General features: G+C 33.5%; 2 protein-coding genes across 3 annotated transcripts; one reads left to right on the top strand and one right to left on the bottom strand.

Moving 5' to 3' along the window:
- The first annotated feature begins 1,628 nt into the window (after positions 1–1,628).
- On the top strand, positions 1,629–11,260 carry LOC114399251 (probable DNA helicase MCM8). The gene is made up of 17 exons (XM_028361399.1): positions 1,629–1,886; positions 2,561–2,701; positions 2,798–2,915; positions 3,053–3,275; positions 3,370–3,533; positions 4,420–4,683; positions 5,113–5,208; positions 5,397–5,549; positions 6,007–6,077; positions 6,175–6,293; positions 7,052–7,181; positions 8,430–8,481; positions 8,579–8,759; positions 8,858–9,032; positions 10,053–10,223; positions 10,307–10,420; positions 10,853–11,260. The coding sequence occupies exons 1-17, from the start codon at positions 1,746–1,748 to the stop codon at positions 10,901–10,903; spliced, it is 2,364 nt and encodes a 787-aa protein (XP_028217200.1). The 5' UTR covers positions 1,629–1,745; the 3' UTR covers positions 10,904–11,260.
- Positions 11,261–11,946: 686 nt separating this feature from the next.
- Positions 11,947–16,905, bottom strand: LOC114398070 (nuclear transcription factor Y subunit B-10-like). 2 transcript variants are annotated; one of them, XR_003663494.1, is made up of 8 exons: positions 16,699–16,905; positions 16,383–16,610; positions 16,150–16,279; positions 15,951–15,956; positions 15,763–15,837; positions 15,604–15,654; positions 13,652–13,720; positions 11,947–12,332 (listed from the first exon to the last, which is right to left on the bottom strand). XR_003663494.1 is itself a non-coding variant. In XM_028360203.1 (7 exons), exons 2-7 carry the CDS (start codon positions 16,595–16,597, stop codon positions 12,294–12,296), a joined length of 516 nt encoding a protein of 171 aa, XP_028216004.1. In that variant the 5' UTR covers positions 16,598–16,610; positions 16,699–16,904; the 3' UTR covers positions 11,947–12,293. The 2 variants fall into 2 exon arrangements, 1 of the variants encoding a protein (XP_028216004.1); XM_028360203.1 differs by lacking the exon at positions 13,652–13,720 and having other exon boundaries at positions 16,699–16,904.
- Positions 16,906–17,135: the final 230 nt, after the last annotated feature.

The raw sequence follows: 17,135 nt of genomic DNA, 5'->3' as shown, positions 1-17,135 counted from the left end.
ATGAGTAATTGAAATTTTATATATAATACTAAAATTAATAATTAAATATAAGAATCTAAAGACAAGATGAAGCAAGCAACGGAGAGAAAAAAACACTAATATATAATATCTAACACAATAAACTTTTCCTAAAATCATTTTCTTATATATATATATTGAAATTTTACTCTTGGGAACAAAAAGGCCCGTAGCAAACAACCGCAATAAAATCTATCCATGATAACCATAAGCTACAATAAGTATAGTAAAATTGTTACTAAGAAGGGGCCATGGCCCCCTAATCTATACACATATATTTGTCTCTTGATTCTAGTATCATTCGGACCTCGCACCAAAGACCTGTGAAATTTTTTACAAACCATGTAAATTGATGATGCCCTAAATATAAAACAAACAAAGGAATGGTTGGTTGTCCGATGGCAATTCAATATCTATTCCTCAAAAGTTATCCTAGATATAAAATAAACAAAGGATTAAAAATTGATAAAATAATGTTTAATTTTGAACAATGAAAATAAACAAGGAACTAAAAATATGAAATTTTTTTCAGAAGAACTAAAATACTGATAGAAAATTAACGAATGACTAAAAATTGTATAAAAAATGTAGAAAAGTTTAAATACTAAAAACTTAACTAACTCATAATATATTATATATCAAAATTTAAAACAATTTGTGCCAAATGTTTTTTTAAAAAATAATTAGTTATATAGAGAGAGAGATTTTAATGAAAAGTCATACATATAATAAATTTATATTTTAATTATTAAAATTTAATAAATATAATAGTTAATATGTATGTAATATATTATGAAAATATAATAATTATTACAATTTAATTTATATTTAGGTTACTGAAAAAAATAATGATTAATACTATTTAAGTGAAAATATTTTTTTTACTTTATAAAAATGTTTATTTATATTTATAAAACACTAATTATTGATATTAAGTGCTACGTTAATATGTATGTAATAAATATCATTAGTGTGAACAACTTAATTGGTTGTTAAATGTAGTTAAATTCACTAAATTTGATTAGATCCAGCTATTCTTAAATTTAGATTTTGATAAATGATTATAATCTGTTAAAGTCTCTTTTACTTATAAAATAATAATACTACTAGAGTGTATTGATATGTGCATTTTTTTATAATATTTCTGAACATTTTTTATAAAATATTTTTTTCTTAAGATTTATATTATGAATTATTTACCATTGAAAAAGTTTGATTTGTATTAGCAGTGGATTGTAAAGTAAAACACTATTAGTTATTAGTTATTGTTGTCCATAAGTTGATTAGATGTACAGTAGACTATAATTTTTAAAAGTACAATAACGAGAGAAATCAAAATTAATTGTGTTAGGTAGGATAATAATTTAAATATTTATTTTAAAATAAATTTTAAATTAATCAAAATATTTGTATCATTATTTTAAAAAACAAAAGGTGTGAGAATAGGTAAAATGATCATTTCAATATTTTGATTATTTTAAAAAACAGTAGGTGTGAGAATAACGAAAATCAGAGTGAGAATAACAACTTCCTTTGATGTTTACCCGCACAAGGCCCAAGCTTATTAGCATCAAAAGCCCAGAATTGGCACCGGCGTATTCATTAACTTTCTCAATTTTCCCGCCAAGAAAAAAAGAGCGGCGAAGAACGTCGTCGGAAACGGGATGCACGGAACACCAGAAGAAGAGACGGAGCAGAGGATCGGATAAGGTTTCGGATCCGTATCCATGGATCCGTTCGTGTTAATGGATATACTTGGCACTTACTTTCCTCAGCAACTCTTCACCGTCGATGATATCTTGCTCAATCTCACTTCTGCTCTTCTTTCCTTCTTCTCTTCACCGCCGGGACAAAACCTCGTTTCTCAGGTATCGCAATTTCTCTTCCCTCTTAAACTCTTTCATTTCTTATTCTCCTCATTGTTATTGAGATTGATTTGTTGAATCCATTCCCTGAGGTACTTAGGAATTTAAATTTCAAATGACAGACCTGGATTAGGTTTCTGTTTTGTGTTTGCGATATTGCATTCGTTAACCACGGAATTTGTTGTCGATAACAAATAAGCAAGAGGAACCTGTATATTAAAATGAGCATCAGAAGAAACATCTATATTTACCATAATAAAATTATTTCTTAGTATCCTATGGAAAATAGTCAATAAAGTAAGAAGAATGGAATAAGGATCTTTTCTTTGTACTATCAAGGTAGCTTTTTTTACACTACCAACCACTTACAAATCTTTCTTGTTAAGATAGTTACTGTAAAAGTGAACAAACATACCTACAATTTGTGATTGGATGACACGGTAAAAGTTATTTTCATTGTTAGTGCAAAGACTATTTATTCATATGCAGATTATTTAAATAGTTTTTTTTTTTCATTTTAAGTAGTGTTTGGTAGCTTTGGTTTGTGAAAACACGGGAAGGGGAAAAACTAAAAGAATCTTTACTCTTTTGAAGCTTTCTAAGCTCCCAGGTTTTGGGATACAGTGATAAATTTGACAGTGTGTTATCTTGGGGATAATTTTGTGTTATGCTGACAGGTGAAAAATGATTATGGCAACTACGTCTTGTCACTCGACTTTCTGCAGTTGCAACAAATATGTCATGTTGAGGAATTTTATAAAATGTTAACGGAGAAACCTAAAATTGCTCTCTTATGTATGAGTGCGGCTGTTCATAAGGTATGCTTGAAGTCGTGCCTGTAGTTGTTGCACAAACAAGTGCTTATATAGTGTTGACCAAGGTTTTATACTATTTAAATAATAAATTGGAAATAGGTTTTGCTTTCCAAATGGGAGAATGGCGATCTAGAGCATGGTGCAAAGGTAGATATTCGTCTTCATAACTGTCCTGAAACTATGATTGCGCTGAAGAACTTAAAAGCAGCTTATATTGGTATATCATATAATCATTGTAGTGGTTTTTATAATTATTATTATTATTTTTTGGCTTGCTTGCCAAGGTTGAAGCTTTCCCACTGTATAGGAAAGAGAGTAATTTTAATATTTTATCATCTTTTGGTGATTTTACAGACAAGCTTGTCTCAGTTCGTGGTACTGCTGTGAAAGTCAGCACTGTCAGACCTCTGGTGGTGGAAATGAGTTTTGAATGCAGTAAATGTAAACAATCAATTACACGTATATTTCCTGATGGGAAATATTCTCCACCATCTACGTGCAATTTGAATGGCTGCAAGAGCAAATTCTTTAATCCGTTGCGATCTACTGCTCAAACTATTGATTTTCAAAAAATAAGGTCAGCCTGGTGCTTGACTCATTATCTCTATTCTCTCACATATGTTGGAACATCAGTCCTTTAAAACCCTTTTCTAATGCTTGTGCCGCACTAGAGTTCAAGAATTATTAAAGCCTGAAGACCATGAAGAAGGACGGGTGCCTCGAACAGTGGAATGCGAGCTTACCCAAGATCTCGTTGATGCGTGCATACCTGGAGATGTGGTGACTGTTACTGGAATTATAAGAGGAATTAACACTTACATGGATATTGGAGGAGGTATGCCTGAGCTTGCATGTCTTTGTTATTCACCATATATGGTTCCCTGTTTTAACACTTGCTTGGATGTTGAAGGGAAAGCAAATCCAAGCTCTGTTAGTCAAAGATACCTGAACTCTTAAATTTTACTTGAATATCTATCTAATACCGTTTTAATATCTGTGTTTATTAATATTTGATAAATTTTTCTACATGCAAAATCAGTAATGTATCTGTAATTTTTTTGCCAATAAAGAACCTGGAACTCTGGTTATAATAATAGAATACTTCTGTCAAAGATCAAGTAATGAAACACAAGTAATCACACTGTCCTAGAATCATATCTGTATAATGAGTTTCCTCTTTCCCTCTGATGTTGGATTACCCCAGCTTCTGCTTAATTCTTAACGGCTACACACCTGCTTTTCTGTTGCCAAAATCTGATACATGAAAAATATAGCTTCAAAGCTGACAAATTATCGCGAAGAAAATTATAGCTATTAGCAAATCTTATGCAAAGGTATGTGACATCCTTTATTTCATGACAACCATAACAAAGTAAACATCTAGATACTGTGGTAGAAATTATATAAACCACCTTGTTTACACGTTATGAAGATCAATCAATACCAGGCAAACTATCACTTGGTGGTTGACACAAAGATTTATATAATTATTTAATATAAAATCATAATGCATTTGTTGTTTATTGGTTTAGTTTATACAAATATTCTGGTGCGGTTGATGTGGGACTTCTGACAACCTAATGCATTTGTTGCTATCTTCAGTATTTTGTCTGGCTAAAAGTTATCTCTGCTTTATATGTCTAATTACTTTACTTAAGATGCAAATTTATTCATTTTCAGCCATTTCTCGTATCTCATGCAGCCTGTGGGTATTTATGCAGGGAAGTCAAAGAACAAAAACCAAGGATTTTACTATTTGTACCTTGAAGCTGTATCCATAAAAAATTCAAAGTCACAGTCTGTACCTGAGGATCTGCCAGATTCTAACCCCAAAGCCAGACCAACTGAGCTGTTTGATTTGTTTTCGTTTTCTTCAAAGGATTTAGAATTTGTTGCGAAGTTTGCGCAGGAGCATGGTTCAGATTTATTTCGGCAAATCCTACAATCTATATGCCCGTCCATCTATGGGCATGAGCTTGTTAAAGGTAAATATATAACATAATGAATTGTGACTTGGTGCTGGTGGTCATCGGTTCTAATCCTGAAAACAACCTTTCACTAAGGATAAGATTGTGTACATCTGACTTTCTCCAGACATCGCATGGCAGAAGTCTCATGTTTGGGTCCACCCTTTTAGTTGCTTGTTTAATGACATATTTCTTAGGCCTTCTGTAATTGTCAGTATAACCTTGTTAATGTTTCCCATTTAGAAGGTCATAATCTAACTAGCCCAACATTTTTTTTTTCTCTTTTATCTTATGAATCCATTGGTTGACACGTGCATTGTCAGAAACTGTTCGGGAAGAATGTGACTCAACATATTTCTTATCCTCCAATGGCATTATATGGGGAAGATGTTTCAAAATTGGTTATTGAAGGATGAATCTAATATTAGTTTGTTATTATTTTGACAGCTGGGATAACTCTGGCATTATTTGGTGGTGTACGAAAGCATTCCATGGATCAGAATAAGGTTCCTGTCAGGGGAGATATTCATGTCATAATTGTTGGTATGCTTAATGTCTTTTGCTTACCTTCTAAACGGAATCAGACCTTCAGATTTTTTATTCTTTTTACGAAGAAGTGGATTTATTTGTCAAAAATGTTACTCCAGTTTAAAGTTGGCATAACGGAGACAAGGTAAGAAGTTATGGAGATGAGATGACAAACTACTAGTATTGCAATTTCGGTTTTCTAGGTGATCCTGGTCTAGGTAAGAGCCAGTTACTACAAGCAGCAGCAGCTGTTTCTCCACGTGGTATCTATGTCTGTGGTAATGCAACAACCAGAGCTGGCCTCACAGTAGCTGTAGTGAAGGATCCCATGACAAGTGACTATGCTTTTGAGGCAGGTATATGTTCTTAAATTCCTTTTATGGTTGTACTCAGCCAAACTCTGATCTTCTGGCTCAATGTGTACCGTTATTTCCAGAATTAGGAGGTTACTTGTGATTGGTCATGATTGGTAGTAGGATGCTTTTTGACTTCAAATTGTGTTCTGCTAAGATTATGTTTTATAGTTTGATTCTTTGAATTGATTTTTTTGTTCTAGATTTTGAAATCTTTGTTTTGTATGATAAATGGGGAATTCAAAAAGTGTTCAATAAGTTAGGAGCCAAATTATCTGGTCACTGACAGGCCAAGCAGTATGGGTTGCTCCTTTCATGGTGGCTAAATGATGATATTATCTTTTTTTCTTTTTTTTTTTTCTTTCTTTTTTGGTGCTTGTTCTGTTTCTTAAGCTCAGCAGAATCAAGTTACAAAAAATTGTTAGCATTTTCTGTGAATGATGGTTGGAATTCATGTTAGGTGCTATGGTGCTGGCTGACAGTGGATTGTGCTGTATTGACGAGTTTGATAAAATGTCAACAGAGCATCAGGTTTGTTCTCTGGTGTCTGGCAATCAATTTCTTGTTACTACTTTAATATATTTTAAACTTTTACCTGAAACCTTAACGTGAAATTGTAATAATACAGGCTTTACTCGAGGCGATGGAGCAACAGTGTGTCTCTATTGCAAAGGCGGGATTAGTAGCAAGTTTATCATCCAGGACTTCTGTCTTAGCGGCTGCAAACCCCGCTGGTGGTCACTATAAGTAATTTTCTATTTTTGTCTTGTTCCCACAATTTTCCTTTAATGGGTCATTTATATTTTAATTTTCTGTCAGATTTATCGTGATAAAATAGTATATAAACACTAATAAATCATACAAAGTTCATTAATATCCATTTTCATTCTCTTTAAATGAGGTAGATGTTATTAAAAACAAGAGGAATGTAGCGATACTCTTTTTCCAACTCTATGTGATTGGTTGGAATTTGGTTAAAATCATCCATTTTGGTGGATTTCATATCTAAATTAGGAGAGAAAATCATTAATGATAAGTGAGACCTACCAAAATTGGTGATTTTCAACCTTGAGATCACAGAGAAAGTGTTGAAAAGAGAGTGTCAGAGAAAGTGTCGCTAGCATTCCTTTAAAAACAAATCAAGCCTAACTCACTTGGAAAAGCTAGTTAAGGAAGAAAACATGAGACTTCCTTATACATGCATCTTATGCTTAGGATTAGATATACGGAGCATGAAGTTTGTAAGATTGGGCATCTTTGGACAGTCAAACATTAAAATTGGATAGACTCTAATACCATGTCAGAAGTAGACTAAACCTAACTCACTTCCAAAAGCTAGCTCAAAATTGTCCAAGTCTGATAAAGTATTGAGGTTCTTTAATTTGTATAAATTGTATTCTATTATTTACTATCAAAATAAAGCCAGTCATGTAACGTAGCAGTGCTTCTTTGACAAATTTTGTACAAAGGTATCATTATATTGAAAGCTATATTCCAAATTGCAGCCGAGCAAAAACTGTAAATGAAAATTTGAAAATGAGTGCTGCTCTCCTGTCTCGTTTCGATTTAATTTTCATACTGCTGGATAAACCCGATGAACTTCAGGACAAGCGACTCTCGGAGCACATTATGGCAGTAAGCAAATACTGTCTTCTTACTTTGTGTCTGTGCTTGCATGCACATAAATGAATAAAGCATCAATTTGGTCCTTGAAGGATCACTCTCTTTCCTTAATAGTCCTTAAACTAATAAAAGTATATAAGTAATTCCTGAAATATTGAATGTTCATCAATTTTGTCCCTAGGTTGATATATTTTACTAACATTGAGGGATTAATTTGAAGAATTTTTCACTACTTAAGGGACTATAGCATGATTTCTAATATTCAAGAATTTCTATAGGAAAGAGGCAGAGAATGTGATACTTCATGGACCAAATTGATTGTTTATTCCACATAAATACATGTTATCACTTATCACATCTCATTCATTTTGTTTCGCATCTTGATGTATTTCGATAAAAGTTTTGGCTATTATAGATATGATAAAGTATAGACATATAGTGCTATGGATTCTGCAGAAATCCTCCAATCTGCTATAGCGCTATGGATGTGGGACTACATGTGACTTTTTCCCCAGTCCCAGTGTCCCACACTCCCACTCCCCCACTCATGTAGAAACTTTTAAACTTCTCTCGTACATGTTACTTATAGTCTTAAACCACTATTCACGTAAGGAAGGACTCCTCTACTCCTCCATCAGCACATGTTCACCTCCTCTTGAATCTGACTGTCTATGTTTAACTTCTTTTTAATGTTTTCATCAGTATTTTGTCTTCAACAATTGAGCTTTTGAGTTAATAGTATATCTGTATATAGTGATGCTATCCACTATATAATATATCAAATTTTTGGCTTTCTGCCATTTTCGGTGATTTGCCGTTGATAACACATAATGTCTTCTCCAAACCGTTGCTATGTTTCTGCTTATATAAGGGATATGAATTATTAACTAAATATTTCATTTCAGCATAATTATTCTAGGTTTAACCACCCTCAAATAAAGAAGTTAAATTAGTAAATAGGTTTGAACTTATGTATTAGAGACATGGCATGACTTAAAGAAGAATCAACAGAAAAACGTGTGAAGAATGATGGGAAACATCATTTACCTTTCGGCTTAGGTGAAATCATATTGGGTTTTCTGCATGTTAGATTTGAGTGTTCTCGCTGTAGGACAATTTCTCTTCTCACAGTAAACATGTTTTCACATTTTACCATATTCTAAGTCAATGCTATTGCTTTTTTTGTTTTTTCATTTGATCCTGTGTTTGTGTATGGTTCTTTTTAGTACTAAAGGTTAATGTTTCAAATGTATCTTGCAGCTTCATGGTGGAAATGCACAACATTCACCGGTGTTGAAAAAGCGACGTGGAGGTTATTTTACCACTCCATCCGGCATTAATTTTTAAATGCTAGAGCATTCTACTGAAAAATCCAAATTTACTAACTGTAAATATTCTTCTTTAATCAGATCCATCTGATTCCATAGCTGGTGTATCACAGAATGCCGAAGGTTTTGATCTGGGCGTTAGATCTGGGTCTTTAATTTCAAGTTTGAGACTTGACCCCCAAAGAGACTGTGACTTTGTTCCATTACCTGGTCAACTTCTTCGCAAATACATTGCTTATGCAAGGAGTTTTGTCTTTCCTAGGTGATTTAATGTCTTATGTATACCTTATGATTCTAGTCTTAAGTATTCCCGTGGTCTAAGAGTCTATTTTCTGTCTCTTCTCTTTTATTTCTTATTAGGATGACAAAGCCAGCAGCAGAAATCTTGCAAAAGTTTTACCTAAAACTGAGAGATCATAATACTTCAGCTGACGGTACTCCTATCACAGCTAGGCAGCTGGAAAGTCTTGTAAGGCTAGCTGAAGCTCGGGCTCGGCTAGACTTGAGAGTAGAAATAACGACCCAGGATGCAACGGTTAGTTTTACAATTTAGTTTGACCTGAATAATGTAAAGAGGGTGGGTTGTCTTTTTGCACTCTCTTTTCTAACTACACACCCCTCACATCGTCTGTTAATACAGTTCAGAATTTACTTTACAGAATTATGTAAATATGTTCTGGAATCTAATTTCTGAAATTGATTACACACTTCCGGAAATTAAATTCAAGAACCATTAAAATTTTACACTTCTAAAACTAAATTATATAAGTGTTAAAATTTTGTATACTTGCTGTCAATTTTTATTTTTTTTTGTATACTTCAAGAATTTGGCAGAAGTGTTCAAGATTGTTGCAATGTCCAAACCATCTTAACTGATTTTGTCATTTTTTCTTCAATCCTTGCTACAAAATATCTCCTCGTGTACAACCATTTAATATCTTGTCCTTTCTTGTGAAGTCATACATTCATCTTAGCAGTCTCATTTTTTCTCTCTCTTATTCTCTTTAAAGTCTAACATTCATCAATCACCAGTCACTAATAGAGTATAACCACACATATAATAATACAATAAAACTCGTCTTTGAGGTAGGTAAGTACTTTATGATAAAAAATAACTCTTGAATCCCTTCTTTGTTTCACTTGTATACTTTATGTGACATCCTCATTATTTTGTACTATTGATCTCAAATATTTAAATTTAGAAACTTGTGAATGACATCTTCTCATGGTAATTTCCAAGTCACATCTTCTTAAGGCTAAGCTTTGATGTAACTTCTCCTTATAGGAAAGTCTTTAGTCTCACCTCCTACAATTCTCATACTAGTGGTTATTTCATCATACATGTTTTGTATAACTCGAAAGTAAACTACGCAAATATCTTTCTTTTCAAACTCTTTCACAGTACTTCTATTGGCACTCGATCATGAAGTTTCAAATGAGGAGAGTATCAACAACTGAACGTTTCCTGTCCATAAAGTTTCAAATGACCATGCTTTTTCTTATCATGAATTTCTCGTGTCTTTCTGGATTTCTGGTAACGACAATTGGGGTGCAGGATGTTGTTGAAATCATGAAGGAATCCCTGTATGATAAATATGTTGATGAGCATGGTGTCGTGGATTTCGGTCGAAGTGGTGGGATGAGTCAACAGAAAGAGGCAAAACGCTTTCTAAATGCCCTAAACAAGCAATCGGAACTGGAACAGAAGGATTGCTTTTCAGTATCTGTATGTGGTCTTATTTTTCTTTTTGCTGCATTTCCTGTCGGTAGTTCTTGCCCTTAGTAAAAGACTTATGTGTTATTTTACAGGAAATATACAGTTTGGCGGATAGGATTTGTTTGAAAGTTCCTGATATTGACACTTTCATTGAAAATTTAAACAGTGTTGGTTATCTACTAAAAAAAGGACCAAAGACATACCAGGTATGATGGCATTTTCACTCCCCGGTCTTATATGGTTTGTTTGGCTACAATTTCGTATTTCATTGATTCATTTATATTTTTTTGATGCTTTACACGTTGTTAGTATGTGTCTTTCTGTTTATTGCACTATAAGCCTATGACTTTACACCAAGAATCTTCAAAATGGTTTCACATTCCAGCCACCTCTACGTGGACAAAATTTTAGGATTTGCCCTTTTAAATGTAAAAAATACATTTTAGAAAGTAGAATGTAAAGCTATAATTATTAGTTAAAAATAAAATATTTTTTTAACAAATTCATAATTTATAATTTTATTATACTGCATTTTTTCACAATCTTGATAATTTTTCAATCAATGATTTTAAGTTGATAACTCTTTTAAAAAAGCCAATTCCAAATTTTGTGACAAAAGCATCCTTTGGCTTTTGCAGGTTTTATCCTCTTCCTACGCACGAAGCCAACCGTTTAGGACAAGGGACTAAACTGAATTTGAGCGGTCTACAAACATTTTTTCCTTATACTGAAGATCCCCTTACAGTCTACATTACTAGCTCTAGTAACAACTTCGTCCTATGATTGTTATATGCCATGTCATGTACGGGGACAGGGTAACTAATCTCCCATGGTGTAAGTTCTATCTAACGTAAGTTTGTAGTAAAAGTATAAGATTGCGTAACAAGGCTACCAATCATTTACTAGGTGAGACAAGAAATTCATTAGCAGTGCACAATTAGGGTCAGAATGAAAAAAAGTGTACAATTAGGGCAGAAGCCGAATCACTTCTCATCTCAATTTCTTTTTGCTGACATTATAAAATAAAATGTTTTTTTTAAAGCATACACTATGAAGGGCCAAGATTTGGGGTCGATAATATGCATTTTCAATTAATATGCATGGAAGAAAGATAGTGACAAAAGACATTAAATATATCGTAGAATGGGGTTGAGGAAGGCCTTGCATATTAGATAAGGCGTTGCATATTCGATTGCTACGCCACGTCCGCTATTTTCCTGCAAAACTATTCACTAATATTTTTTTTGCTTGGTTTTTTTTTCTTCGGAACTATTCACTAATATGATACTAATAAAATTCAACATAACTGATAGATAATTAAATTCCTTAAATATGCTAATAAAAGTTTCTTTCTCTTACTATGATGAAATTTTTTTTGTTGAAAGAAATAAAATACACTTTGATCTTTATTCTTCTAGAGTTAAGAGTATTATTTAACACACTATTATTTGCTTTCAATTTTCAATTATGAGGATGTTTTGCTTCCAAAAAAAATTCACTGATATGTTAAAACAAGTTTTGCCATTATTCGTGATGCACAATTTAAATTAGTTAATTTCCAATAATTGGGGAGTTTAAATTCTAAAACAATGGCATAAAGTCACCTTATCCTATTTGTAATTAGATAGAAATGGTACAATGACCTAATCATATCCACCAACATTGTGTTAAGTAAAAGGGCCACACTGGTACACGGGTGCACCACACAACAAAGAGTCAAGTAACGAACAAATATAAAAAGAAGCTCGAGCCTTTTTCATACATTATTGCACAAAGAAATTAGGAAAAGAATATTCGGGTTTATGCTTACAATCAGTCCTAAAATCTCGGTCTTTGCCAAGCCGCCTGATGGATTCAGACAACAGGGCTCTAGGATTTACAATATAATAACTTTCAAATAATAATTCGACTCCAAAGATAATATACAAACCTTACTTTTTTTTTTAAAAAAAAAGGACACAAGAACCATCTCCTATGTCAGTATTCACATAACATAAAAAGACATTCAATATGCCGTGAGCACTTGGTAACTGGCGTGGAAAACATACGTTACAACAGGAGGGTTAATAAACTTGATACCTACTCCGGGCCTTGCATTGGAACCATCATATGTTGACCCTGAGAAGATTCAAAAGAAAAAAGAAAACCAATTAATATCACAAATTCAACATCTGTAAGAGTTCTATTACTTATGATAACATCAATTCCTTAAATTAGAATCTAAACTTGCAAACCGCAGGAAAAAAATATGTATCATAAATAACTATGTATTTTCAATCTTATGTTCGTCATTTATATAAAGGTTCAATGGACTCTTAAGCCACAAGGTTATCCCACCAATGTGGCATCTTTAGGGATCAGTTGTGCACTCAGGTAGACTGACGATTTGTAATTCCATTGAGTTGGCCAGCGAGGAAGGGGCAACAAAAGGAAAGGATAATTGCCTTAGAAGGGTCAAAGTGAAATCAATGTTGTTAAATAACTGTTATGGCACCGCCATAGTGTGGCATTTTTTTACTCTTCCGCCATTTGCCATCTGTTATTTGCCGTGGTATGGCGCTTTTAGTCAATGATTCTGTTGTTTTTAATTTATTTATGCTATTTTTTGCTGTTTATTTTAGTTTTTATACACACACATACATAGACTTAAATAACCTTGTAGTCCTTGAATAAAATTTTGATTTTAGTCCTTTTAAGATTTTTTTTTGTTTTAGTCTCTACTGTTAAATAACATTAAATGAAGACTGGCAACCCGTTAACTTGCAACATCATGAAGAGTTTGAAAGGGCAATCGCGTGTTTTTTTTTTTTTTTTGGGTAAATTGTCTATCCTCATTTGTTTAAAACAGTTGGTGACATCAAACTGGTTAATGAGGGATTTCAAAACACGATTTATAAGAAAATTACACGTAACGTAATTGCCTGATTAGACTCCTTAATGATGTGACAAGTTAGTGGGGTGCCAAGGCATTGTTATTTTATAGGGACCAAAAGGTTATAGGCCGCCATACCATCCACTATATGTATATGGCAATCCATTCCAAGTGGGCTATTACCAATACCAACATTCAAAGACATTATATCCCACATTGAGTAAAGACAATAACTAAACTTAAAAGTCATGAGACTGCTACCCAATAAACCAGTTTTATGGGATGAGTTCTTCTCATAAGGTTGATTCACAAGTCATAACATTCAAGATAACAACAACCAAACTTATCACATTTACACAATACTGATTGCAAATAAGCTTATTACTATGAAATAACATCACCATTTCCACCCTTTAATAGTTGGGTAAGAACTAAGTCACTTTTGGATCTTTTTTATTCAAGCACTGAAATTTAGCTTTGATATTAAACAATAATTTTTAAACCTCTGGAGCTATGATAAAATATTCCAGAGTACTTCAGGAAATCCAGTTCTCAAATCACTCACAATTTAAGGATCAGGTACCCTTGTAGCTTAAGATACTTCAATGAATTTGTTTCATTCACCCAGAATTCACTGCCAGAAATATTTTGAATTTAAAATCATGACCAGTAGTAGTAGCATTCTTTTGTTATGCATTTGCAAGAAATAAAATACCAATCTTAAAAACAAGGTAAACTTCATGATATTTTAACACAACCACAAAATAATGTCCCATTTGTTCCCTAAAATAGCCTAGGAAAGTAGCTCAAAAAAACCAAAATATAATACTTCAATAAACAAGGTGGGAAACAAAGCTTGAGCTGTCCAAGCCAGAAATTTCAGCAATCAAGTTTAAGATTAAATCTTAAAGATATATAATTAATAACACTTACTCCCTCCGTTCCAAAACTATAGATGCTTAAGGTTAGTGCACACCCATTAAGAAATATTAATTGATAAAAATTTTAGACTAAAATACCCCTATTTAATCATGTTGGAATCACCATTAACCATAAATATTTGGATAGTGGAGAGTCTAGAGACGATGTTAAGTGGATATTCTCATTGATGAGTGGTTGGCTATTGGTGTCTATCTTGGATAACAAAAAATAGTCAATGCACTAATAATTGTAAACAAGGGTGAAAAAGTTGTGAATTTAGTCTTGGATTTGTAAAACATCTATAGTTTTGGAACAAAACTAAGATGCTAAAACATCTATAATTTTGGAGCGGAGGGAGTATCTATATTAAATAGCATGGATCAATCCATAAATGGCGTACTAATGCCAAAAGCATCATTCACACACACCAATGCTGATTAGCACAAAAAACTATATAACATAGGGGTCTGAACTGCTAAGAAACCTCCAGCCAACCACCACCACAGGATCCACAAAACCTCATTCAATACTAATGCATTATGTAAAAGAATTTTAAAGAAGCTTGGGGCCACACAGCAAATTGACATTTATTATTGTGTGTACTTTGTAGAATCCATTAAGGAGGAAGAATTTCCAAGAACACTCAGTGCCCTAACAAACTGAGAAAGACTGCCCTTCAAAGATGGACCACATATTAAATAACCCCAAATCAACCAAAAAATGCCAAAGTAAGGTGGGAGACAGCATCAAGAGATAAAATCATTGAGAACCTAAATAAAAAAAATCTGCAATTCACACAACTATTTATCAAGGACTTTAATGGGTGAATTGATTTTGCTACCAACCAAAAGTAGCTGACACATTCACAAGTATTATTAGGCACTAATTCTAAGATGGACCTTTTACATATGCCGTGCAAATATGTTTTCTAATATCAAATCAATATGGTATTAGAGCCAGTATCGTGTGGAGCATTTTAACTAAAGATTATAAGATTTTCTGAGGAAAAGGGATTAAACTTAGTTCTGCAAATGGAAGTATCAGTGAGTCACATCCTATTTCTGTCATGAATGCATAACATATACTACCTCCGGTCCTATATATAAGAAACAAATACCCTAACTCATCAAAATCAAGACCAATAAGAATAGTTAAGTTAGTTAAATTAATAATGTCATAAATTTAAATTTTATTCCAAAAATACCCTTAAAATTAACTAGTTTTAAGTGTTGGTTATATTTAATTACACTACTCATAAATCGTAATTCAAGAGATAACTTTTTCAACCAATGGGTGTGACTTGTTTTGTTAATAAGTCAATAAATACATTCACCTTCATGGGAAATGAGTGCATATATCATTAATAAACTCCACAATAAATTAAGGGTAAAAAATATTCTCTCATTTGTTTCTTATGTATAGGATTGGAGGTAAAAAGTAATACTCAATGTTGGAAACAGAAAGTCTATAATATATAAAGCAGTTACAATTCAGAGTTCAAACAAACACCTTAGCCCCTTCATTTAACATTCAACACCGACAGCGCAGAAGTGCAAAGAAAGGGAAGATAGCATGAAACAAGGAGAGCAGAGTTACCTGAGAAATTGTGTAACTAACACCTTGTGAGAAAGAACCTTGATGAGCAAGCTGCCGATTTCACAACAAAAAGATTCCAAAATCAGATGTTATTGTATTCTACACATATTCCCACAAATGCAGTCAAGCATGATTCGCACATTCGTGGGTGCATTCTACCTGAGCATTAGGACTTGGCTGAACATCTTTCTTAGAAGATGAGTCTCCGCCCTTGGCTGAACCCTTCGTATCACCCTGAAATACCACACATTGAAAAACGGTAACAATACCACATATTGAAAAACCGTAACATAAAAATTACAAAGCAGAATAGCTATTCAATCATTAGAATAAAGATTCAAAATTACCTCCATCTGCAACATTCCCAATTCGACCACGGTAAAGCCATAAATAAAAAAAATAAAAAAAATACTATCAGTAAAACCCAGAATCCAACAGCAGAAATCCCTAAAAAAATAAAAACCACACGGTAGACAATTTTGTTTCGGGGGACCAGAAAAGCTTTTGAAATTAAAAAAGAAGTGAAATTATGTAAATCAAAATTACCTCTCTGTATCTAGTGAGGTAAATTTTAAGAGGATCGATATAATCCTCAAAACCAAGAGTGGCCATGGCCCAGAGCAAATCATCACCGTTAATAGTCTTTCTCTTTTCCCTCTGACACTTATCAGAGGCCCTACACGATTAAACGGATTCGAAATTAAAGCACGGGATGATATAATAAGAGAAAAAACGGAAGAGAATGAATCATAAGAAAAAGAAAAGAAAAAGACACTAACTCGCTGGTGATGAAACTGATGAACTCGGATACGCATTCCTGAACGGTCTCTTTGGCGTCCTTGGCGATTTTACCGTTCGCAGGTAGTGCCTTCTTCATGATGCGGCTTATGTTAGCGATGGGGAGGTACCTGTCCTGCTCGCGCACGTTAGAGCGAGGGCTGTGCTCGCCGCTCTCGTGGCTACCGCCGCCTGGACTCGCCGGACCGTCGGCCATGCTCGCCGGAACCCTAATTTGAGAAAGGGAAACATGGTGAAATTGAAACCCTAGAGAAGAGGGGTGTGTGAGTTATGTTTAGGGAAATGTTAAGAAGATACCTGGGTAGGGTTGTAACGAATTTGTATTTGGCGCGAGATCGGTGAGAGAATCGGACGCTGGAGAAGAAAGCAAGGTGGAGACGATTGAGATCTAGACTGAAGCCTATCACCACCGTTCGTTTTCTTTTATTACGCAACACACTAACCTCACTCGCTTTTCGCTTCTTTCTCCACCTTTTTATTTCTCTCTCTTTTTTGGAAGACTGAGATAATTTATTTTAAAAGGTTTTCGTATGTGCAGAAAAAATCAGGTTTGAAATGGATATCAATAAAACAATTATGAACTATAAAAATATTTTTTCAAATTGAACCACACATTAATTATCTATCATTTTTCAAACTTAAATATAAATATGTACTTTAAAAAAATGATGAAAAGGTGTTTCTGGTGGTGAATGTCATAAATGATTCTGACAAGGTGCGTGATTCGACCACGT

The sequence above is a fragment of the Glycine soja genome, chromosome 19 (assembly GCF_004193775.1).
Source record: "Glycine soja cultivar W05 chromosome 19, ASM419377v2, whole genome shotgun sequence".
In the NCBI taxonomy this organism is placed as follows: domain Eukaryota; kingdom Viridiplantae; phylum Streptophyta; class Magnoliopsida; order Fabales; family Fabaceae; genus Glycine; species Glycine soja.
The sequence above is the reverse complement of the archived record's forward strand: the minus strand, read 5'-3'. Positions and strand labels throughout refer to the sequence as shown.

What these genes read in the sequence shown, in the direction of transcription:
- LOC114398070 (XM_028360203.1), bottom strand. Translation starts at nt 16,597, where the DNA reads ATGGCCGACGGTCCGGCGAGTCCAGGCGGCGGTAGCCACGAGAGCGGC. An exon ending in ATCAGTTTCATCACCAGCGA is followed by an intron (nt 16,280 to 16,382) that starts GTTAGTGTCTTT and finishes TTAATCGTGTAG; the next exon opens with GGCCTCTGATAAGTGTCAGA. An exon ending in AGCCAAGTCCTAATGCTCAG is followed by an intron (nt 15,655 to 15,762) that starts GTAGAATGCACC and finishes TGAAATCGGCAG; the next exon opens with CTTGCTCATCAAGGTTCTTT.
- LOC114399251 (XM_028361399.1), top strand. Translation starts at nt 1,746, where the DNA reads ATGGATCCGTTCGTGTTAATGGATATACTTGGCACTTACTTTCCTCAG. An exon ending in CTTAAAAGCAGCTTATATTG is followed by an intron (nt 2,916 to 3,052) that starts GTATATCATATA and finishes GTGATTTTACAG; the next exon opens with ACAAGCTTGTCTCAGTTCGT. An exon ending in TATTCATGTCATAATTGTTG is followed by an intron (nt 5,209 to 5,396) that starts GTATGCTTAATG and finishes TCGGTTTTCTAG; the next exon opens with GTGATCCTGGTCTAGGTAAG.